General features: G+C 37.8%; 1 protein-coding gene across 2 annotated transcripts; it reads left to right on the top strand.

Annotated features, from left to right (window-relative positions):
* Window positions 1-240: 240 nt before the first annotated feature.
* Window positions 241-16,513, top strand: LOC148028464 (agamous-like MADS-box protein AGL3). 2 transcript variants are annotated; one of them, XM_087689058.1, is made up of 7 exons: window positions 243-637; window positions 1,959-2,018; window positions 2,103-2,169; window positions 2,289-2,347; window positions 3,273-3,372; window positions 3,448-3,533; window positions 16,151-16,513. In XM_087689058.1, exons 1-7 carry the CDS (start codon window positions 453-455, stop codon window positions 16,296-16,298), a joined length of 705 nt encoding a protein of 234 aa, XP_087545184.1. In that variant the 5' UTR covers window positions 243-452; the 3' UTR covers window positions 16,299-16,513. The 2 variants fall into 2 exon arrangements, with proteins under 2 accessions (XP_087545185.1, XP_087545184.1); XM_087689059.1 differs by lacking the exon at window positions 2,103-2,169 and having other exon boundaries at window positions 241-637.
* Window positions 16,514-16,860: the final 347 nt, after the last annotated feature.

Genomic DNA, 16,860 nt, shown 5'->3' with positions numbered 1-16,860 from the left:
CACTCTCACTGTTTGCACTCACCATCCCCGCTCACCTATTCGTGGTGGGAGTCCCCAGCCACTTAACCATACCCAAGCGACACGCACTAGGGCCCCATGCTGCAACGCGCCCAAGGAGAGCCAAGCCTCAAGTAGAAGGTACCCCCACTATAGGTACAAAGGGACACTTATGATAAAGTAAAGGACTGACTACACGGGTAAGCATGAAGGAGATCGTTCTGCAGTGAGCAGTAAATCCCGTGAGATGAAATTTAGCAAAGTTTCAGAACTTTTAAAATTTCTGCAAAGGTTCGGAAATGCACGAAGTATGATTATTAAGATGCTCTATTTTTGGCCCTAAAAGTTCTCTTGTGCCTTCCGAAAAGGGCCGGGTGAGAAGGCACTCTTTCTTCCTAAGAATCCCCCTTTCTCCTCGCGACCAATTGAGAGAGAAAGATAGATGATTGATAATCATGGGGAAGAAGCCCATTCCCATCGAGAAGATCCACAAGGAATCGAGCCGTCGTGTTACTTTCAACAAGAGGAAGAACGGCCTCCTCAAGAAAGCCTACGAGCTCTCTGTGCTTTGCGACATCGACATGGCTCTCATCCTCTTTTCCCCTACAGGAGACCTTACCTACTTCTCCGGCAGGCAAAGGTACATTCATAGTCTGTCTAATCAATCACATACGCTAAAATTTTCTTGGATATTCAAGAGAGCAATTGGATATACGAAGAAAAGAAGACTAGACATGGCTCCTAACAGAAAAGATTAATCACTGTCCAGAACCGATCGAATAGTGTCATGGATTGTGATACATGAGCGTTGTCAAGTTTTTGAAACCAAATACCTTGAAACAAAAGGGCCACAATAGCGGTTTCTGACATTTTCCCATGTGACAAAAGGGGATATTTTCTCTTGCTTTCCCTTTATATTGCTCCACGCCATGGGCTTCTTGCTTTAAGTTAAACTAAAGTCCTAACCAAGCACGTTTGGAGACACGTCCCACTATCCTAACCACACCTAGCTAAGTATGAGGTCCAACCCCTTTGCAAAAGCTCATGATGTTGTCAGAATCCACAATTTGGAAATTATAGCGAAAATTTGTCCAAAACTTATAGTGTAAGTACATAAAGCATCATGCATCAACGTTATTATGCTGTTAATGCTTGTATTATATCATAAATGTATCATCAAAAGCACCACTCAAACAAGAAGCTCATGATGTTGTCAGAATCCACAATTTGGAAATTTGTCCAAAATTTCTTGTGTAAGTACATAAAGCATCATGCATCAACATTATTGTGTTGTTAATGCTTGTATTATATCATAAATGTATCCTCAAAAGCACCACTCAAGCAACAAGCCCATACCATAATATTTCACACACCACATTCTATTTGTAACATAGTTTTTAGGCACGGTAGCTAGATATTAGTAACTCAACTCAATGACATTCAAATACTTTTAGACCATGAAGATATTAGTTCAACTTAGACAAAATTAGCTAATTTGGGTAAACAGATGCTACAATGCATGTACTATTCGGATAAAGAATACAAAACTTCACTACTCTTGTCCATTTTTAAACGAGCTTTATTGCCAATAGCCACATTTATTTTTTAGCCAACATGCATGAGAAAGGATTCTAAAGTATGTGGAAAGTGCCAAAATCTCTATAACTAATTTTCAAAATTTTGTTTAGTGTGTTGAAGTAGTGCATTAGATTTTACCATGAAAAACAATAGTGAATGGACACGTTGCAACCTCCTTTTGCCCACTCACATATATTAAGCATGTACTTGATTGCATCAAATTTTGCCATTAAAAACAATAGTGAATGGAGACATTGTAGCCTCCTTTTACCTACTCACATATATTCACATGTACTTGATCGTGGCATGCAAATCTAAGTAATTTCTTTTAGTATCTTACAATTTTAGTGATAAGTATCTTATCGTTTTATGATACGTTGCAGCCCTGTAGAAGATGTCCTTGTGAAATTTGCAAGCTTACCGAAGCAAGAGCGCGACAAAAAGTAAGCATGGTTTTGAATTTCTTTATTTGAAACTTTGTGTAGACTTTGTATTGGTCTTGTTGCAAGTTTCTTTTGGTTCTACAGTCAGTCTCAAAAGTTATCAAATGAAGTTGAGATAAACAGCTTGCCAAGGAAGATAGAACAAGAAGAGGTAAATGGAAGCTAATAAAAGTGCTTCATTAAATCTCTTTCTATTTGCTTCATCAATCATACAAATATCAAAGCCTATACAAAAGTTTAACCACTCATATCTCTTGTTCTTTTGATTAGATTCTTCTAGCAGCAGCTCACAAACTAAGCTACCAACTCCGTGACCCACAAACTGAGAGGTATATTCATGACTAGATCCTAGTTATCTACTCGCACATTGAATTATAGTTAGATTGTTTAAATATCAAATTATGTCTTACTAATGGTCTTGGGTCTTAAACACACATGATGCTGGATAAAAACCAATACATCCTTTTTTGATGCAAGATACCTATTGGTAAGAATAGATCTCATTTTGTGCCGCTTCTTGGCATTTCATGTCTTATTGGTCACAATATTGTGCTTAGAGAAGTGTTACAAATTTCTCTAGGAGCTACAATTCCATGAACAAGAATTACGACGAATCATTCATAAAGCCGAGTGTTGCTTGAGGTATATGTTTTTGCTCTAATGTTTGAAGGATTATAAGCCTAACATTGCAAAATAAAGGTTTAAAGACTTAATGGATCATTTTATAAAATTATATTTGTCTAGGATCGTACTACTTAGTCAAATTGTTGGATAGTTGCACATGGCGCTGTGTGTGTGTGTGTGTGTGTGTGTGTGTGTGTGTGTGTGTGTGTGTGTGTGTGTGTGTGTGTGTGTGTGTGTGTGTGTGTGCACGCGCCCATATGCATATGTATACATATAAATATTATGTTTGTTTGTCCATATGCATCTGTACACACTAATATATGTTTGTTTGCCCATATGCATCTGTATACATATAAATATTATGTTTGTTTGTCCATATGCATCTCTCTACACACACACACACACACACAGAGTGTGTGTGTGATGTATGACCCTTGTAAAATGCACTTGAAATATATGTTTTTCTAGTTATACTTCGGAATCCATCATTCCACTTGGCCTCCATATAAGGATCAATCCATCCATGAATCTAAGAGTTACTTTGATGATTACTTTATGCTTGCTTCTTCATTGTCAAATTTTGGAAAACTTGCACATATTATGCTCTTAACATGGTCAAACTCTTTGTAGTGTGTGGGAAGGGCATCCAAACAAATCATTCTCATTACAACAGCTTATATTTTTGGAACGATATATACATGCAAAACTACAAGCAATTCAAGCTTGGAAGGTAATCCATAAAATTTTTATCAAAATTTTATTATATGATTTGTGTAGTAAGTAATGATATGTGCATGAACTTCAGGTTAGGACAATGCTGGATCAAATAGATTTAGGGCAAATCTTTAGTTCATGGACCGACCTGGAAAATCATCCAATGAAAGAAGAAAGGTATGACTTAGTTAGCTATATTTTATAACCATACATTGAGCTATCAAGATAACTATTTAGTTATTTTCTTGGCTAAGCCAAACACGTATTATAGTAGTAGATGATAAGAAAGTTGAACTTTAACATAAACACAACTAAATAAAATTAATATTCCAATAGATTTGAAACATATATAAGACATTTTCATTCTCTCGATGAAAATAAGAGAAAATAGTCATTTTTAGCCAAAGGTCCAACACTTGTTGTAGTTATTCATATAAAAGTTGCACAACACTAGTATTCTACTTAATAGTAACCCCTAAAAAAATATGTGACTTGAACTCACTAATAGTATGATTTTAAAGCAAAAGTATAAATGATTCTTATAACCAATATTGCTTTGAATCATGAGAAACTAATTTTCTAGAATTGTTATCTCTTACCCAATCTAAGTCACAGTGGGGGACAAGGACATGGCATAATGATAAGTGATGCCATAGTTGAGAGTTCTCTTTAAGTATATGAGCTATAGTAATCTAGCTTTTTGGGACCTTGTTTGAGAATGTGCTCAAAATGTGAACAAACTAACCATAGTCACATTGTGTCTCCTAGTCATACATTTTGCAATCGTTCTACTTATCAATATGTCTCATAAAGACACATTTGATGCACTTTACTTTGTGACTAGTTTCTTCTCTTATTTGAGAGATGTGTATATCATTCAAATACAAAGGTTCTAAAATGAAAAATAGCTTCTTACTAATGTCAGTCGCATAAGACAATTTCTCATCAAGGGCCTTTGTGTGGCCGCAAAGAATAGAGATAAAGATATTAGATAAGAGTTGAATTTTGCTTTTTTTTTTCAAACATGGTGGTTGAGTAGTTGCTTTGTTCACCTATTTTCTTTCATAATGAAGTTTGTACATCAATAAAATTGGGGAGATAAAATATGTATCTAGTACTAACACAAATATTTGCAAAGTTGACTCTTAGGCCATAAAATTTGAAAGATTGTGGATACCTTAGAGATTGAGTGGTGCGAAAATACCATCATTTGCACAAGCGCTATATGAAATTCCCTCAAGAGACTAGCTAGTTGATATGCTTCAGATCAACATGAAACCTAAGTTGACAAGGATGAAGGTGCATGTGCTGGGGATTCCAATCACTCTTACTAGGCTCAAAGCAGCTCCCTGACGTCAAGCAAGCCACCTACTTGATGAATGACAAATAAAAGCTTGATGAAACACATGGAGAACCATCAACCTACTAATGCGACCGACTCCACCTAACTCGATAGCGCCTAGAAGATACTGGCCCTCACTTGTGGAGCTTTAATTGTGTTGACCTACTTGTCACATTTTACTTGTGCAACCACCACAAACTTGCCTCTGCCACTACTCATGCCAATACCGACATACCCAAACCACAATACTATTTCTTACCCAACAACGCTCCCAGGACTCACCCACCAATACTTCCTCCTTGCCTTATTCAGTTGATTACCACAATAGCCCTTCTTGCCACCATCCTCACCAGTGAACCACCACCTTCCTAGCCAATGAAGTCAATGAGCACATGTCCCACGTGCCACCGTATTGCCCTTATCAACCTTTCCTCTTCCTCCACTACCCAAGGCGATCCCTTCCATCTATGTCATACCCACATTATGCACATGGATGTGTCTTCACCTTCTTCATCCACCCTTGTAGGATTCATCTAGTTCCTCACTCAAGCTATATCCATGTTCCCTACTTCAACACATCCCCCTCATGTGCCAAAATCACCAAAGTAGAGCTTAACACCATAGTCACACGAAACTAGTGTGTCGTAAGAGATTATAGGCCGCCCTCCATCACCACAAAGGGGCTCTAGTGTAGCCCCCCACACACACATGGTTGATGCCTTCTTGTGCCAATTTGCTTCATTCTTGACATAGAGTTGGCACTTAGGGACAGAGTAACAACCCTTGAGGCATCTTCTTTGGCCTACAAATTGGTTGGAGATTGCTTGTCCATTCATATTCTCAAGGAATCCATCCAGTTGACTCTTACTAACACCCTAGCCGCGACGGTCACATGAGTGGTACCCCTGTGGAACAGGTTCTTTAGGCTCCAGTTGAACTCACCGAAGCAAATGGAGGTAGTGCTTGCTACCAACCCACTTGATGTCAGATCTTTAGTGGCATACTTTGATAGATGGATCAAGGGTCATGACTATTCATCACTTGGAGATGGCAATGCCACCACCATCATCTCGTTTTATGGCCTCAATGGGTACTTCACACCATGCCTTCCTGAGATTGGTAGCACATTCACCCATGAGAGAGAACTTTGGTTAATGTAGTCTCGAAAGGCCCACATAGATACCTATATATTCATGTTATCGTTCCAATGGAGTCCTTTATGCCCTTCCTCGAGGAATCTCCCTTGACCATCAAGATTCCCTCTATCCATGGGGGTTTTCTCACCCAACTTGTCACATACACAAGACTCTCAAGCCAGTGCTTCATTTGCAAGATGATCAGATATGTTATAGCAGAGTGTCCCAAGACTCAGTAGCACTAGACCTCATTCAAAGATAAGGGAGGTGCTACACCTAGGACATGAAGGAGGGATGATGCAGAGCATCGGAGATAGTGCAATGCTAGATAAAGTAGGAGATAGCACCAATGAGATAGCGAGAGTGTGTAGAAGAGGGATAGGGGTAGAAGCAGAGAGGCCTAAAGCTAAGACAAGCAAAGGGACAATGGAAAGTGGTTAAGATCCTTACACCACCAATCCATATGGTGCCATCTCAATCTCCTATAGATTCCACAACCACTCTCTTGGTTACTAAAAAGCTAGAGATTCCACATCCCTTCATTTATAGAGAAACACTGTAGATAGATGTGACAAGTCTAGAGAGGCAGTGAGACCATCATGATCGAGGTGATGTAGCAAGTTGCACATGCACCATCATCTCCCAAACCCTCAACTCGCTAGGTGGAGATCTTAGAGATAATTCCATACCAAGTACCCAACATCCAAAAGATTGGGGAGGTTGAGGAGGCACACGAGAGTGATTAGGAGGTAGAGGACTTGGACACATACTTTGAGGACTTCCCCCCATTACACCCTGCAACAGAGTTAGCAAAGAGGAAACATGAGAGGGAGTATTCTAGGAGACAATAGAGACATGCATGGGTGGTAGAGCCATGCTAGTTTAGGAGGGTGAGATGCACTCCATGAGGATATGAAATGTATGAGGCTTCAAAGGATGACACTTCAAGCAAGGTCAAAGCCTCACGAGGCAAGATTTGCACATAGCATTAGTGGGAGGATCAATTGATTTTCTCATGTTGCATGAGCACCATGCTTGGGTAGAGAGGCTATCTTGATGCTGTAGGAAGCTACTGCTAGGTCAAAGCCACACTTATTGGATAGCAGCCATGGGTGGTATAGATATATAGGCTAGAGTATGCATATGCATTGAGAGTAGTGGATCCATTCAGTATAAGACTAGGGTATTGTGATTCCAAGGAGAGGTATTGTGATTTCAAGGAGAGCTGTGTGGCTCTTAATGAGAGTGGAGGAGTCACTTGTTGCTCTTCGTAGGTCATTTATGCCTCGAATGGCCAAGAAGATAGGAGATAATTTTGGCCTACCCTTAGTTAGTCTCAATCACATCATTGGATAGTAGGGGGAAGTTTACTACGGTGGAATCCCTTGAGGAGGCAGATATGTTGAAATTGTTAGAGGAGGAGAGTAAGCTACTTGGGAGGAGCTCTTATTCTAGATGAGAGGCTAGGACCCATGGTACACATTAGAGTTTGGTCAGTCCATAGACTTGCTCTAGTTTTCTAGGAGAGATAAGGGAGTAGGAGATCAACCAATTTTATATTGATGATTGGTCTTCCCATAGGGGTGGCATAACACGTATCATACCTAGTGCAAGCCTCTCAGACAACTCATCCATTCAACTACTTCTCTTTGAGAGAGTTGTAGGATCCCACTATAGTGCCAATATTCTAGAGCACTTCTTTAATGGGGACAATCTTAGAGAGTTATTCACATAGATTTGGAGATCTACACCCTTCTCGATTGGACACACACTTAGCGACTTGGATGAGAGCCTATAGGAGATTAGTTTCTTCTTCAAAGAGGAGGCCATGATGAGGAAAAAAGGTCTTTTAAAGAAGGAGAGATCTACTAGATCATCATTGCGGCTGCCCTATAGAGGGGAGCATCCATTCAACTACTTCTCTTTTAGAGAATTGTAGGATCCCACTATAGTATCAATATTCTAGAGCAATTCTTTAATGTGGACAATGTTAGAGAGTTAGTCACATAGTTTTGGAGATCTAGACCCTTCTTGATTGGACGTATACTTAGTGACTTGGATGAGAGCCTATAGGAGATTAGTTTCATCTTCAAGGAGGAGTCCATGAAGAGGACAAAAGGTCTTTTAAAGAAGGAGAGATCTACTAGATCATCATTCGCTGCCCTATATAGAGGGGAGCAGAGAGTTAGCTAGGATGTAGATGGATAATTGAGAGGATGCACATTGCCAAAGCAAAGATTGGTTATACAAAGGAAGCCAGATTAGAGTATAGGTTTCATGCAAGAGTCTCCTTCTGGTCTCAATCTGGTAACATGATCAATGGGTTTTTTTTGTGCCACAAGACCAAAACACTCTAGATGGAGTGTTAGGAGACTCAAGAGAGTAGATGGATACATTGCACATGGCCCATTTAGAGGTGACACGTGTCGCTACACAATTCTACAAGGCTTTGCTTGAGTCCACCACTAGGCCGCAAGGCTACAAGAGAAATAGAGAGACAATATGGAAAAGCATAAAAAAGGTGATTACAAACAAGATGAGCCAATATCTAATGGCCCATTTTGTAGAGGAAAAGTTGTAGAAGGCACTTCTAACACTGTCCTCAAGTGAGTATCCCTTTTGTCGAGCTATTGGGATCTCATCAATGCAAGCCTCCTCTTAGTTTTCCAAGAATTATGGTATTAGGGGTACAATACCAATGAGACTTTTCAAGGGATTGATTCACCATATTCCCAAAGGAAGTGGAGACAAACAAGAGATCACATAGTGGAGATCGATCACTTTGCTTGGAATCACCTATAAGATCCTTGCAAAGGCAATCAATCTTAGACTAGTCCCATTGATACTAGGTATTATACACCCCACACAAATAGGTTTTTATCTAAGAGTGCAACATCTTCGACAACATCTTTATTTTTTGGGAGTCCATATTCTTAGCTCAATATAGGAACCAAGACCTTCTGTGCTCCTTCTTGACTTTGAGAAGGCATATGATTGTGTTGACTTGGAGCTCTTTGAGGGCATGATGCTCAAGGTGGGATTTCTAGAGCAATGGGTTAAATGAATAGCAGCTCTTTACTTCTCAAGAAATAGCCAAGTTATGACCAGTGATGTGTGAGAAGACAAATTCAACATTTAGAGATTAGTTAGATAGGCCTATCCACTAGCCCCCTGCTTGTCCTTATTTGTAACAAAGGCCTTGAGCTCCTTCTTTAGAGACAGATTCATCATTCAGATATTAGTTAGATGGGGTTATACATGTGACCTCTTCTTGTTCTTATTTGTAGCAGAGGTCGTGAGCTCCTTCTTTAGAACCATATCTATATATTCATCAAGCTAATTATAATTAGCATCCCATTGACTTTGCATCATCTGTATTTATTGCTTTTTTTTTGGTGAGTACAAAGCAGAGATGAGCATCAATGATCTTGATAGTGCAATGATGCAATGTGTTTGTAACTACCATGGAGATATATTGTAGGGTAGTGGATACCTTAGCTAATTGACACAAGTCATGTGGATTTGGGTATTTGAACCTAGGCAATCGAAGTGGTGACAACATGAGAATTTCACGTGGGTTCCCTATGGGACCATAGTGAAATATCTTGGATGCCATGTGGAGATTGACATTACCTTAGAGTAGGGAGAGTAGTCATCACCAACCAAGTTCTTCTTGTAGCTATGTGGTACATCACTCCTTGTTGGGCATTATTTGGGTCATGCATTGGCTAGGTGAAGCATCTCATTAGGAATTTCATTTGGTCCTATGGTGATGGGAACCCATCAAGAGTAAAGGTTGCTTGGAATGTCATCATATAGCCTAGATCCAGAGGAGGGTTGAAAATCATAGATCTATATAGCTGAAGAAAAACCTTCATGGCTAAGCTCATAATTAAGAATCTTTTCCAAACATGGAGAAACATGGTAGCCTAGCATCTAGTGGATTTCTCAAGAGATTAGGACTAGGGAATCGGGGAGAAAATTGAGATCAAATTAGTGATTTCCATTATCAAGCATGAAGATCTATATCACCAAGGCTCCACTAACTATCCCCCTCCCAACTATAGCTGGAGAGAAGAGGAGGAATCTTCTTCTCTTCAATCACTATCTGGGATTTAGACTTGGGTCACATTCTTGGACAAAGGATATGTTTATCATGGAGGAGATCCTCTTTACATGACATTGTATAAGTGGGAGATTGGTTTGTGTTCTAGGAGCTACCATAAGAGGCTCAAAGACAAAGACTATAGGGTCTCAATAGAGCTAGAGTTATGATTGAGGCCAGATGGAGGGAGCTCTACCATATTGGTGGACAATTACACATAGTGATCTGTTCTTTAGCGGGGACTTTCTTCTAGTAGTCTTTGTGACTAGTAGATATAATACATTTATTTTTATGGTTGAGGAGGATGACTATCTCCAGTGAGAGGGCCTTGACTATACATCATTCATTAGATGCTCTCTAGACAAAGGATCAAAGTAATAACTCACTTTGAGAGAAAGTGGCATATTGACCTAGACCTAGGTGCCTATCTTAGTAGATGGATAGAGATATTGGGCTTATCAAAGGAGACCTCTACAAAGATTATAGTGGAATTGGAGATTGGGTATGGAAGGATCCTTTCCTTGATAAACCTTGTTATGTGGCCTTCTTTGGTTGCACTGCTAGGTTGGTGATAAGAATACAAATGAATAAGATCAGAGCACAACAAGTAGCCACTCCACATTGGCACAATGAGGGAATCTCAGATGAGTTTTTATAAACTTTTGGAGGAGGCTACACAACAACTTTAGACCTAGGGAGATCTCTCTTCCCATCTCTCTTCCTACAACTTTTGTAGGAGACTACACAACAACTTTAGACCTAGGAAGATTTCTTTCTTCCTATGGCTTATAGCTTATAGGAGCCTAGTAGTGGCTTGGATATAGTAGAGACCCACTAGCATGCACCAAATGCAGTGAGCTAGAGTGCTTATGGGACTACCCTAGAGCTCATGAGGTGTTGAGAAGAGCCCTTAGGATGATATTTGATGGCATAGTAGAGACCTTGGTGATGATCTGGGGGGCTATAGCATGGGTAAGAGATAGAGGCCCAAGATGTGGTGGTGAGGATGTTTCGGGGGGAGTTATTATTTTCTTATAATTGGAAAACATTTGAATAGGATCCCACTCTAGATTACTCGTAGGTGTAGTGGACACAAGGATGTATCATATCTTGATGTATTTGGACTATGAGATGCAATCATGTTATTGACCTTCTGGATGTATCCATAGAGGAGATTCTATCAAGGATTTGGACAAAGAACATTCACATTCTCCATGGGAGATGGGAGAGGATGCATGAAAACTCTAAGAGGATGAGGAAGAGAAGAGAGGCTTTCTTGTAGACATGGGATTTCACACTTTCTTCCATACTATCCCTCATATGGTTTGGCATTATAGCCCACTATATTGATTGTTCACAAAACCATTGTATTGGTAATGTATTTAGTTACTCTTCATAGGGTTGCTTATACTTTTGTGTTTTACCTTAGGTTTTTTGCCAAGGTATCATTAAGAGATATTTATTTTCTTTGGGAAAAAAAGAAATGCCCTCAAAAGTGTCACATATTTGATTTTTCTTATACAAAATCCAAGATTGAGTCCTCATAATCACTTATTCTATAGACCTCTTAGCTATGCTTCACTTTTTCACAAAGTCACTTATTTATGAAATATAAAAAGATGCACCATAGCATTTCATTATTCAATGTATGACAAACCTCATAGATTATTAGATTTCTTATTATTAGTTGAAAATAGTGATGGTTACAAAGTATAACACAACCACATTAGACTCATGTCTATATTTTGTGGCGGGTATTATGAGAAAAGTTTGTTGATGAAAAAAGAAACGGCCCTTTGTGTTTGGTACTTGACACATTTGAAAATTGAATATAGAGAGCATAATCTCCACCCTTGAAATCAAAACTATATAAGATCAATCAAATTTAGAACCTCATCATAAGATTACAAAGATGTCCTGCTCTAGCCTTGAATGTAAACATGAGAGTGTTGTTTTATGGCATTTGGAGTTTGAAATGATGATCTTTGATTCTCTAACATCATGGAACCACATCAAACTTGGGAGTGTGAGTTGTTAGGCATTGTTATGAGGTATAATATTAGAACCTTCAAGCTTTATCTCTCCCATGGTGCATGTGCAATCAATGATGCATGCGCACGCGCATGCACGCACGCACGCACGCGTGCGCGCACAAAGAGAGAGAGAGAGAGAGAGAGAGAGAGAGAGAGAGAGAGAGAGAGAGAGAGAGAGAGAGAGAGAGAGAGAGAGAGAGAGAGAGAGAGAGAGAGAGAGAGAGAGAGAGAGAGTGTGTGTGTGTGTGTGTGTGTGTGTATGTGTGCGTGCGTGTGTAAAGTTTAGAGAAATTCCTCATTAGCATTTCCTGTTATGGAATGCCTATGAAGTGGCTACATTGGTTGGAAATCTTTAGGTAGTACTTGCTTTCCTTTCTTTTTTACTCTCTTCAATGAAGCCTTTTATAACTTGGGTAATAACCAATCACCTTGAAAAATGGTATTTTTATTATTTTTTAAAGTTAAGAGATACATATCTAGATATTTCTCATTGGCTCTTAATCATGGAAAGCTCAAAAAGAAAATCAAACCCAAAATATAAATCTTCCTACCTGACTTTCATGATGCCAATGATAATCTTGATTGATCATGCTTTTCATTATTGTTCAAGGTGAATTGATTATAAGGTGCAAAAGTTTGTTCTAGGATCATTTTCATTAAGTATAATTCCAATGAAATATATTATTATTTTCATGATGTCAGTGATAATCTTGATTGATCATGCTTTTTATTATTGTTCAAGGTGAATTGATTATAAGGCACAAAAGTTTGTGCTAGGATCATTTTCATTAAGTATAATTCCAATGAAATATATTATTCTTGTAGGAAGTTGGCCTTTAGAAAACCTCACCAAGTGCTTTACCCACATGAAGTTTTTTCTTCAAAGTATTCCCCTCACTTTTGCATTTTTCTCAATTTTTAGAGTTTTCCAATTTGGCCTTTAGATCTTCTTATCATATTTACATAACTTCTTATTTCTCTCTCTCTCTCTCCCCTTTTCTTCTCCCCCTCTCTCCTCTCTTTTCCTTTTCTCTCCCTCTCTTCTTTTTCTCTTTTTTTTTTCTTCTTCTTCTCTCTCTCTCTCTCTCATTGTTCATATTCTCTCTTCTTCTTCTTCTTTCTCTCTCTCTATCTTCTTCTTCTTCTTCTTCTTCTTCTTCTTCCCTCAATCTCTCTATCTATAATTCTCTCTCTTCTTCTTCTTCTTCTTTCCTCAATCTCTCTATCTATAATTCTCTCTTCTTCTTCTTCTTCTTCTTCTTCTTCTTCTCTCTCTCTCTCTCTCTCTCTCTCTCTCTCTCTCTCTCTCTCTCTCTTTCCCCCTTTTCTTCACCTCCCCTTTCTCCTCTTTTTTCCTTTTTGTATTCTCTCCCTCTCTCTTTTAAAATTTATCTTTCCTCTCTCTTTCAAAAAATGTTTAAATTTAAAAAAGACTTTTCTTTTTTCTATTTTTTCCCATCTCTCTTCCTCTCTTCCTCTTTCTTCTTCTTCTTCTTCTTCTTCTTCTTCTTCTTCTTCTTCTTCTTCTTCTATGTGTGTGTGTGTGTGTGTGTCTGTTTCACATGTTTCTTCTCTCTCTCTTCCCCTATCTCCTCTCTTTTCCTTTTCTCTCCCTCTCCTCTTTTTTCCTTTTTTTCTTCTTCTTCTCTCTCTCTCTCTTTTCATTCTCTCTTTAAATTTTTTTATTTTCTCTTTTTCTTTTAAACTTTTTCTTTTCTCTTTCTATAATTCTCTCTCTCTCTCCCCTTTTATTCTCCCCCTTTCTCCTCTCTTTTTTTCTCTCTCCTTATTTTTTTCTCATTGTTTCTCTCTCTTTCTCTCTTTAATTTTATATTTTCTCTCTCTATAATTCTATTTCATATGTTCCCCCTCTCTCTCCCTCCCTCTCTTTTCTCTTCTTTCTTTTTTGCTCTCTTTGTATCTTTCTCTCGGCCTTTTATTCTCTCTCTCCCTCTCCTTATTTTTCTTTTCCTCTCTCTTTCAAGTTTTTTTCTCTTGCTCTCTTTTCTCTCTATATATTTTTTTCTCTTTCCTGTCTTTCCTCCTCTCTCTCTCCTATTTTCTCTCTCTCTCTCTTAAATTATATCTTTCCTTTCTCTCTCTCTCTTCTTCTTCTCTCTCTCTCTCTCCTTTTCTTTTCTCCCCGCTTCTATTCTCTCTCTCTCTCTTTCTTTTCCTTCTCTCTCCCTCTCCTCTTTTTTCCTTCTTTTTTTTCTCTCTTTTAAAATTTATCATTTCTCTCTATAATTCTCTCTCTTTCTCTCTCTCTTCTTCTTCCTCTGTCTCTCTCTCTCACTCTCACACACACTCTCTCTCTTAAAATTTATCATTCCTCTATAATTCTCTCTTTCTTTTCTTCTTCTTCTTCTTCTATCTCCCTCTTAAAGTGTGTGAAAAACTATGTAAAAAAACTTTAAATAAAAAAAGTTTTTGAAAAGTTTAAATAAAAAGAAATTTTAAATTAAAAAGTTGAATCTAATTGAGAGAGAGAGAGAGAGAGAGAGAGAGAGAGAGAGAGAGAGAGAGAGAGAGAGAGAGCCTAGGCTCTACAAGTGAGAGGGGGGGATTTAATTAAAAAGGGGAGGGGGAAGAGAAAGCGAGAGATTACACTTGAGAGAGATGGGAAGGGGTTTAAATTTAAAAAAGAGGTTAAAAAAAGGGGGGTAGGTTCAAGAAGGCCTCTAGAGGTTCAAGATTTCTTGAACCTACAACCAAAATAATATAGTAGTAAGAATGTCTAAAACATATTGCTTTATAAGTTTTGTAATGTTTTTTGTGAGGTATCTTATGTTTTAATGATCTTTGAGCTCTATCTTTCTTATGAACCACCTCTTCTATTGCTCCCTTTTAGACAAAGCAATATCATTCTAAAATAGGGTTATCTAGCCCTTTTTTTTTGTATCTATCTTCTATGAGCTTCTAGAGTTAAGACTTGATGATACGATTTCCAAATGTCTTCATATTTTCATATTTTTATAAGTATATCTCTTTAGTAAAGAGAAATTGTCATCTCAATCAATTTTAGTTTAAAAGCTAGTTATAAATTATTTTCCAAAATAATGATCAATTTTAGTGCCTTTCTCAACTAATGAAAAAGGGAGAAGTATTTTTAGCTCATATCAAAACCTTGTCTCAAAGAGCATCCCAAAAAGCCTTTTTTCAAGAAGGTTTTTCACAATAGTTATAAGCTTTCCTCATAAATAGATTTGTTACAAGCCTCCACCATGTCATTATCTAATCATAGAATTGGGATCAAATTTCAAAGGGATGATTCTTTAAAGGTGATATCTTAGTAAGAATTAACCCAACACATTGAATGAGGTCTTTTGGTGCTTTTCTAAAGGTGGTATCTTAATAAGAATTAACCCAACTCATTGCATGAGGTCTTTTTGTGAAAAAATCCCAAGAAATGCTAGTTTCACATGAAATCAAAGTGAATTCAAGTAGTCACATTAAAAGGGACATGCCCATTAAGAATATACCATCCATCATGCCAACCTAATGATTTCACTTATGATTATTTGGATCACCAAACATCCAAAAGAAAGATATCTAGCATCATTTGCTAGGAATACTAGCTTTTGTTAAAGTGACTCTCATAAAGTACTACCTCTAGAATCTAAAGATTCCACATAATCTAACTATAAAAATAATATAGCAAGTCAATATGGATATCTACACAAGGCTATTAATATCTATAGTAGGTAATTAAATTAAAGCTCGAGGGAGTCTAAAATGCCCAATCAATCTCAAAATGGGAGTTGTGGGCTTTGATTGTCAACCTCCCCATGTTATGGGAACATTCACAAATACAACAATTTAGAGCACTCTTCTTTTATGGTGCACCACAACCCTCAAAAGTAGTAATTTTTTTTCAAGGTTAATAACTCGTGATACACCAATTTTCAAATATGATAGTTCTAAAGACACACCTTCAAGAAATCCAAATTTTCTAGTTAACAAAGTAACACATCAATATATATGTGTAGTATTGTGGTGATATTAATATCATATTTATTTTTTGTATGGTTGAGAGAGAGAGAGAGAGAGAGAGAGAGAGAGAGAGAGAGAGAGAGAGAGAGAGAGAGAGAGAGAGAGAGAGAGAGAGAGGGGGGGGGGGGAGGGAGGGAGGGAGGGAGGGAGGGAGGGAGGGAGGCTAATCTTTTCAACTATTTTAGGGACATGTCTATGGACATACTAGAAATGTTTGCAAATATAGAGTGTGATGAAACAAGTTCCCTTGATGACCAATCAAAATCAAATCAAATCGGAATAGATGGAGTCCTTGAAGAATTTGATGCACAATCATGTGTTGACAATGATTAAATTAGCATAGACACAAGGGTCTCTTTCTAAAAGAATGGTGAGCAAATACTTTCTATATTTGATAACAATAAGTATTGACCTTTGACTAATGATAAACCAATATGTGGAGGCCATTCCAAAATATAAAGACCTTTAGGTATTTCAACCTTATTGTATACAACAAGCTCTCATTTATGTATGAAACTACCAAGATCATAACTTTATACCAAAAAGTTTCCAACTATAAAGTTCATATTTGTGTGTGTGTGTGTGGGTGAGGGGAGAGAGAGAAGACTGAGAAAAGGAAATAAGTTAAACTTTTCAATTGTTTTAGGAACATGTCTATGGACATACTTGAAATGTTTGCTCTAGCTACAAAGTATGATAAGACAAGGTCACTTTATGACCAAGCAAAATTAAATCAAATTGTAATAGATAGGGTCCTTGATAAATTTGATACACAATCATGTGTTGACAATGATTAAGTTAACATAGACACCAGAGTGTTTTTCTAAACGACTAAGAAACAAAAATTGCCCATATAACTACCGAAATTGTAACTTATATTCAAGTTTAAATGTTC

Source organism: Lygodium microphyllum, chromosome 12, assembly GCF_053477565.2.
Source record: "Lygodium microphyllum isolate KBCC chromosome 12, Lygodium_microphyllum_v1.1.10, whole genome shotgun sequence".
NCBI classification, from domain to species: Eukaryota; Viridiplantae; Streptophyta; class Polypodiopsida; order Schizaeales; family Lygodiaceae; genus Lygodium; species Lygodium microphyllum.
This window is presented reverse-complemented; position numbering and strand designations above follow the sequence as displayed.

Bases quoted from the DNA above. Each gene is read 5' to 3' on its own strand.
- LOC148028464 (XM_087689058.1), top strand. From the start codon at position 453: ATGGGGAAGAAGCCCATTCCCATCGAGAAGATCCACAAGGAATCGAGC. The intron at 638-1,958 runs GTACATTCATAG...GATACGTTGCAG, and splicing joins TACTTCTCCGGCAGGCAAAG to CCCTGTAGAAGATGTCCTTG. The intron at 2,019-2,102 runs GTAAGCATGGTT...TTGGTTCTACAG, and splicing joins AAGCAAGAGCGCGACAAAAA to TCAGTCTCAAAAGTTATCAA.